This window comes from Hordeum vulgare, chromosome 2H, assembly GCF_904849725.1.
Source record: "Hordeum vulgare subsp. vulgare chromosome 2H, MorexV3_pseudomolecules_assembly, whole genome shotgun sequence".
In the NCBI taxonomy this organism is placed as follows: Eukaryota; Viridiplantae; Streptophyta; class Magnoliopsida; order Poales; family Poaceae; genus Hordeum; species Hordeum vulgare.
Genome location: NC_058519.1, coordinates 5,817,317 through 5,825,237, shown reverse-complemented (window position 1 = coordinate 5,825,237; position 7,921 = coordinate 5,817,317). Strand labels below are relative to the sequence as shown.

The 7,921-nt window shown below is 42.3% G+C and overlaps 1 protein-coding gene across 1 annotated transcript; it reads right to left on the bottom strand.

Annotated features, from left to right (window-relative positions):
* Positions 1-1,847: 1,847 nt before the first annotated feature.
* LOC123429078 (probable WRKY transcription factor 54) lies at positions 1,848-3,649 on the bottom strand. The gene is made up of 3 exons (XM_045113142.1): positions 3,333-3,649; positions 2,826-2,936; positions 1,848-2,163 (listed from the first exon to the last, which is right to left on the bottom strand). Exons 1-3 carry the CDS (start codon positions 3,647-3,649, stop codon positions 1,848-1,850), a joined length of 744 nt encoding a protein of 247 aa, XP_044969077.1.
* Between the last annotated feature and the right edge of the window lie 4,272 nt (positions 3,650-7,921).

Here is a 7,921-nt window from a genome sequence, read left to right as displayed (position 1 = left end):
GTCACTCCGTGTGACGGAGAGGTATCTCGGGGCCCTCTCGGTAATACAACATCACACACAAAGCCTTGCAAACAATGTGACTAAGTGTAAGTCACGAGATCTTGTATTACAGAACGAGTAAAGAGACTTGCTGGTAACGAGATTGAAATAGGTATGCGGATACCAACGATCGAACCTCGGGTAAGTAACATACCGAAGGACAAAGGGAATGACATACGAGATTATATGAATTCTTGACACTGAGGTTCAACCGATAAGATCTTCGGAGAATATATAGGATCCAATATGGGCATCCAGGTCCCGCTATTAGATATTGACCGAGGAGTACCTCGGGGCATGTCTACATAGTTCTCGAACCCATAGCGTCTGCACACTCAAGGTTCGGCGATGTTTTACTATAGTTGAGTTATATGCGTGGTTACTGAATGCTGTTCAGAGTCCCGGATGAGATCACGGACGTCACGAGGGTTTCCGGAATGATCCGGAGACGAAGATTGATATATAGGATGACTTCATTTGGTTACCGAAAAGTTTTCGGACATTACCGGGAATGTACCGGGAGTGACGAATGGGTTCCGAAAGTTCACCGAAAGGGGGGCAATACCCCCGGGGGAAGCCCAAAGGACTTATGGGTAGCGCACCAGCCCTTAGTGGGCTGGTGGGACAACCCAATAAGGCCTATGCGCCATAGAGAGAAAACCAAAGAAAAAGAAAAGAAAAAATGGGAAGGAAGAGAAGCACTCCACTTTCCAATCCTATTTTGAGTAGGATTGGAGTAGGAGTCCTATTCCTCCTCTTGGCCGGGGCACCTTGGGGGCATGGCCCTCAAGGCAAGTCCCCCCCCCCCCCTACCTCCTATATATACTGGTGATTTAGGGCTGATTTGAGACAATTTTGCCACGTGCAACTCAGATCTAGAGACCACAGTTAATTTTACCTCTAGATCGTATTTCCGCGGAGCTCGGGCGGAGCCCTGCAGGAGTAGACCCTTCACCACCACCGGAGCGCCGTCACGCTGCCGGAGAACTCATCTACTTCTCCATCTTGCTTGCTGGATCAAGAAGGTCGAGATCATCGTCAAGCTGTACGTGTGCTGAACGTGGAGGAGCCGTCCGTTCGGCACTAGATCGGAGCGGATCGTGGGACGGATCGCGAGACGGTTCGCGGGGCGGATCGAGGGACGTGAGAACGTTCCACTACATCAACCTCGTTTCTTAACGCTTCCTGCTGTGCGATCTACAAGGGTACATAGATCCAAATCTCCTCTCATAGATGGACATCATCATGATAGGTCTTCGTGCGCGTAGGAAATTTTTTGTTTTCCATGCGAAGTTCCCCAACAGTATTTTCATATATCAAGTTTATACAAATTTTGACATCTAACTGACTAAATCAAGCGTAAAAAGGAAAAATAATAATATATGACTTAGATGTGCAATACTTATCTCACATCTAGATGTGTTTTAGAAAAACCCAAAAACAAAACAAGAAATAACTTAGTCCCACACCACGAGCGCATGTGCAACTACCACCAGCATCTTTACTTGCACAATATGTGGATATGCAGCAACTACTCCCTCCGGCCAATAATGTAAGACATTTTTTAACACTAGATCGAACAAAATCTGTTATTGAGGTTACAAGCAATATACATCAGATCAAACAAGCAAAATACATCAGATCAAACAAACAAGCACATACATTTGAACACAAAAAGGATCTCTGCCTATCTACAAGACTTTTATAAACTAGACATGATTATCAACTCATCCAAATTGAACCAAAATTTCCATTGTATAGAGATATATATTTCCATTTTCTAATGAATGTCCACATCTCCTGTGTAGCTAGCAAATGATGTCCCAGTTCAGCTCTGGGTTGTCGAACACCTCTATCAGAGACGACACGTCCAAGTCCTGCTGGTCAAACTTTTCAAAGTCTGTTACTGCTCCGGCCATTTTGCCACTTTGAATTAGATCCACACTAGGGTCAATGTTTGCGACATTTCTTGTGATGTCAGCCCTGCAACTATGATGACCATAGTACACAACAATGTACTTTGCAGTTTCATCTTCACAATTAAGACTTCCATTATGATCCTGTCGTTGGATTGTCTTGGTTGCTGAGCAGTTCCGTTTCGTGTAGGCACATCTGTAGTAGGTCCTGTTTAATTGCAAGTTTAATTAGTTATGCATTACAATGAATAATTAGTTGCTTCATAACATGTAGATATAACAACTACTTTCATTAGTGAAAGTCAATAATCCGAAATGGTTGAAAGAAAAGACATCCAAACGACTGACTAGGTCATCATGCAAGAAAGCTAGGAACGTGAAAGAGCGCGACATGGACATGACATGCCTAACTTTACTGCCATGGCCTAAGCCTAGTCTTGCCCGTCATCCTCGTCGCCATCCTCTCTCCATAGATCCAAATATACTTGAAGAAATTGTGAACAAAATAGAATATTGAGGGAGGAGACAGAGCATATGCGGCAAGGATTCACCAAGAGTGAAGAAGGGAGAGAGATGGTAGCAAGAGATCTATTGGGATGTGTATTAGGCATGTTCGAGTAGTGTAGCTAATCGCGCCGGCTCCCCTTCCCCTCAAAACTATGTACGATTACGGCATTATGCCAGTTCATAATATATCTCCGTTGTTCGACGTACATATATATATCCCTGGCGATTCCCTCCAATTGTTCTTCATAACAGAACCATTAAGTCTCAATCATCTCAGATAAGGAAAGTAGAAATGCAGGTTGATGTAGTAGTAATGTGACGATATATATGCTTGAATAAACTATTTAGGAGTAGTATATGTACCTAGCATGTTGCCTCCCGTTGATGTTCTTCTGCCCATATTTTCTCCAATGATGGCCATCGTAATGTGGAACAATTGTTACAAGTGATCTTGACCGCTTTTCGTTGTTCCTCCTACATAGCATGGATTCATATATATATATAAGTGGCAAATAATTAATTAGCGAGATACATGAAAGAGTAGCAACATATTGAAGAAAGGCAGCGGTACACACTCCCTCACATTTCCGAATTGTAAGATGTTCTTTTTATTTTTCCAAAATCGGTTGTATGTACACGTGTTTTACTATGTTTGTTCGCGCATTTTATTCCGTATGTAGTCCATATTAAAATATCCAGGACACTGATAGTAGGTATAGTAGGTATAATACGTATTAGTGATGAAGTGATGGTGCAATTTGAAACCCAGCTAAATCATGTCGCAAAACAAATGAACTTGGACTAGAAATAAAGTCATCAAGAGTCTTTCTAAAATGATATAATCAAGAGTCTTATTGGGAAATCAAGAACCTTCTCTTCTGACCAGCGTTCCTGATCACGGGCTTCTTCTCTTGTCCCTCGCCGGCGCCGTTGGAGATAACGTCGCCGAGGATGGCCGCTGGTTCACAGCCTGCGGTAGTGATACTCTGGAGCTTGGATATGACCCCGGTGATGCAGCCGATAACACCATCGAAGAGGTCGACGGCGAGGTCGGCTGACCTGCTGTCGGCGTCGCAAAGTGCCGGAAGGATGATCGCTCGGAGCTGAACCACGAGCTCCTGCTGCCGCCTAAGCAACGCGTCCATCTCCGAGCCACCATGGACGACCGTCATGCTGTTGCTGGTCATCTTGTTATCCATGAAGAATATGCAGTCTGCTCGTGTGCTGAATCTAATGTGTACTACTAGACTGTTGAGTTAAGCTGCACGCAGCAACCTTATATATGTTGCCTCTACTAATTAATTTCTCCAACTTTACAAGGGCTCTGTACAGGGGAGGTGGGTGCATATGATACATTTGATGATGGATCCAGGGCGCAACAACTCCGGTCCGGTCAAAAGTCTCAGCTCCTCGTGCTCACTGCTAAAAAAGGAAACAACAGATTAAGACTAGCTTACAATTCGCGCAACCATTCGTTGATGCATGCATGAAGCAAGACCAGGAGACGCGTGCATGCATGCATGTTGACCAGGGAATGACCTACTTGTTGACAGGGAGGGTGACCACGATAGGCCATGTGATGAAGGAACAACGTCAACGCGCTCAAAGTCTCTAGTACCTTCAGAATTTACTATGCCAAGAAGTATGGATTCGATATAAGTTAGTAGGTGCTTGCTATTTTTCTGGTGCCTGAAAACAAATTTCATCCCAGTAAAATTGGGTGTTAGCGTCGAGGGCTCGAGGCCGAAGCTGTTCGCTCCGCAGCAAGCACGGTGAGGTGTGGGGACGGACGACAGCGATGGCACGTGTGGGAACTGTTAAGGATTAATTATAATCCTAATAATTCATACTTAACAACCGTCTTTGTGGCGTCCTTTGTAAAGGTCGTGTCTGTTCAACGCGTTCCCTCACTTTATATATATAGCCTTGTGTGTTATCAATAAAAAGACTGTTCATTCCAATCGCTTCTCTCTCTTGTTTACTCTAACAGGAACGACGTTCCAGCAATGTCCTAGACAGAGGGGAGTCCGAGGGTTGACAGTTCGGGTGGGGTGCGGCCTCACAAGAGAAAATCTTGTCCAACAAGATTTTGAGGGATGGCAATGGGCATCAGCGAGGGGAGAGTGTGCTGGCGACCCTGACCCTTTCTAGGTAATACTCCTTCCATCCGGAATGTATTTTTAGTTTTATATACATTTATTTTGAACCATTTATACGACAAGTAATTCGGAACGGAGGGAGTACTATTCTAATAATCATAAACACAGGAGATATATATGTTAGCACCACTAAAAGGAATTAGAAAGTAAAGTGCCAAAAACAGACAAGGGCATAATTCAGGGAAAGTAGCTCCAAACATGTCATTAAATTAGTTCACAAGCAGACCATGCATAGACCGAAAGCATGAACCTGGACTTCGCCAAACAAATGGATATATCTCTAAGGAAACCACATGGTGATGATGGAGATTTTACTTAATATGGTGTGCTTAATTTAAGCTGGCGGCGGCCAACTGAGATGCACCATCGTGGCAATTTCCGTTTCCACGTAGAGTACCATATCTAGCATTTATTTTTGCAAGTGGGTACGATATATAGCTGCCACAACGTTGTCGTATACTGCCGGTAGGCAAGCATGGTCTTATGCATAACGAACAATAATCTAAGATTTGGATGATGATTGGTAGGAGCCAAGCAGTGTTTACCGATACTATTACTTGTCATCGGCGTACCGATATTTATTATATTTGTTTTATCTTTATCTTTATCTTTACCTATTAATAAAACACCTATTGCTTCTGCGGTACGTCATTATAATTGCCTTCGAAATTGTCTAATATTACCCACCAATGCCACCGATAAATTATAGAAAACGTTTTACAGGAATCCTGGCATGGGCCGGTCAAAACATAGGGACCAGCTATAATACGCTCTGCTCGCTGGAAAATAAACAGCACGCCCATTTGGGCTAGCCCATGGGCAGGGGCCTGTTTTTTAGTTTTTTAATTACTATTTATCTGTTTCTTTTTATTTTTTCTAATTCAAATAAATCAAAAAAAAATTGCAATTCAACAAATTATATTTACATAAATGTTTGATAAAACATAAAATGTTTGCGAAGACAAAAATTGTTTGAGATTTTTGTAAAAATGTTTGCACATTAAAAAAATCGTAATTTTGGAGAAAACATTCGTGAATAAAAAAAAGTCCATCATTTTGAGCAATTTCTTTAATGCAATTAAAAAAAAATTGGTAATTCAAAAATTAAATTATTCGCTAATTCACAAGAAAATACTTGAAAACAGTTCGTAATATAAAATATTGTTTGGAATTTGTAAAAAATGTTTATAAATAGTAAAAAAAATCTCGATTTTAAAAATGTTCCCAAATTTGTAAAATTGTTCACCAATGATAGAATGTATGCAGTTAAATACCAATGCTTTTCAGTCTTTCTGATTATATACCTTAGTGAAGTTTGAAGAATTAATTGTGAGGGTGGATCGGAATATTATAGTATATTTTAAAAAATGTTTCTTGATTTCAGAATAATTCTTTGAGTTATCAAGTTTTTTAGGAACCATGATATTTTAAAAAAAATATGAACATTGTTTCAAGTTGTGAATTGTTAATAAAATTAAAGGAAGAAATATTTTCTTGCATTTGAAAACAAATTTTTAAAATCATACGATGAAATATGAACATAATGTGGTCATCGTCATTGAAGATGGTGGTTTTTTTTTTTCTGCCGTTGCAACGCACAGTCTCTTTGGCTAGTAAAAGCTTTAATTACCGCTTTACGCAAAAACTTAGTTTCTTCACAACCCGAACATAGGACAATTGACCTAAGGATGAACCCAACAATGGTCATATGGATATTCGTCCCAAACCGCAATGAAGAGTTTGCAGGTATATTCTATGTACTTATCTGACTTATTATGTATCTAGACATGGACGATGAATCTGTGACCATAGACTCTTCGCTGATTAGGCAACTCTAGCGGATTGCATGTTGACTTGTCATATCTATGGCCAAGAATTTTCCTTGCCGCCATGCAACTTTGAGCACTTGTCGTGTTTCAAGCATGGTTTGTAATACTCCCTCCGTTCCAAAATATAAGACATTTTAGGTATTTTATTAGGAGGCTACATACGAAGCAAAATGAGTGAATCTATACTCTAAAATATGTCTATGTACATCCGTATGTAGTTTATAGTACAATCTCTAAAAGGTCTTATATTTAGGAACGGAGGGAGTAAATGGCATCTTTTATTTGCCATTTGTACCTTATTACCTTCGATCCGGTTTTAGATTTAGATTGTTTCCCTTGTTCCCTAGAGATGACCCTAGGTTTTCCGAAAAAAGGGTTTTCCCCCGCTTTGTATTACAAAGCAACCAACCGAACCATTCAGGGATAGGTGCTCGGGCGGAAGCAGCACAGTCACGCCCAAAAGAAACGACAGAGAAAGAGCAAAAGAAATAAATGCCGACAACGGCGGATCAACAAAAATGAAGAAGCCTCGCGACCGTTGCACCCACCTGGGATCCTCCACTAGGCTCCAAGACTCTGAAGCGCCGGCACCAATCAACACCTCCAAGAAGGATCGCGACGATGACGACGCTGCTGCCAAGGGTTTCCCCCGGTACACGACGAGGCGAGAGGAAGGGTAGCCCTCGATGCCCTCCCAGAAGGTGAGGTGGCACCCACAGGCGCCACCGCGCCGGTGTGTCAGCCTGGGTGTTCGGGTATTTTGGTTATTTCGGTTCGGGTAGTTCGGTTTATGGGTAATTTGGGTATTTGAAAATGGAAACCAAAATGGTTTCTGTCAAAAAAATACCCAAACCCAAATTACCCAAAATTTCGGTTCGGGTAATTCGGGTACCCAAAATACCCAAAATATTTGGAGCATACATCAACTTTTGATATGAATAACTTGGATATTATGGGTATTTTTGGTAATATGAGTATTTTAATTAGTATGGGTAACAAATTAGTGTAATAATAGCATGAAATTTTTGGACAATATGAATAATTTGGGTAGTATGGTATTTCGGGTTTTCCAGACTAGAAACCGAACCCTAACCCGGAAATCGAATAGTCAAGAAATGAGAATCGAACCCTTACCCGATACCTGAATTACCCGACAATTCGGGTAATTCGGTTCGGTTCGGGTTCGGGTACCCAAACGCCCTGGGTGACCGGTGTAGGCCATGACGACACGGGTTTCCCCCAATCCCCACCCGCAGCGCTGCACTCCGGAGCCTGCCACCAAAGCAACCACCACCCTACGCCAACGCGGTCTTGAGGCCCCCACGCCGGCTCACCACAACACCGCGAAGTGAGGACAGCACAACAATGATTCGGAGCCGGGACTAGGGCAACAACACCGGAGGCATGCGGGAGGGCTCAACCTCCACCGTCAGCAACGGTAGCCGTCCGGACGCAATAGCAGGAGCACACG

Bases quoted from the DNA above. Each gene is read 5' to 3' on its own strand.
- LOC123429078 (XM_045113142.1), bottom strand. From the start codon at position 3,649: ATGACCAGCAACAGCATGACGGTCGTCCATGGTGGCTCGGAGATGGAC. The intron at 2,937-3,332 runs GTTCTTGATTTC...CATGCTATGTAG, and splicing joins AACGCTGGTCAGAAGAGAAG to GAGGAACAACGAAAAGCGGT. The intron at 2,164-2,825 runs GTACATATACTA...GCAATTAAACAG, and splicing joins AACGGGAGGCAACATGCTAG to GACCTACTACAGATGTGCCT.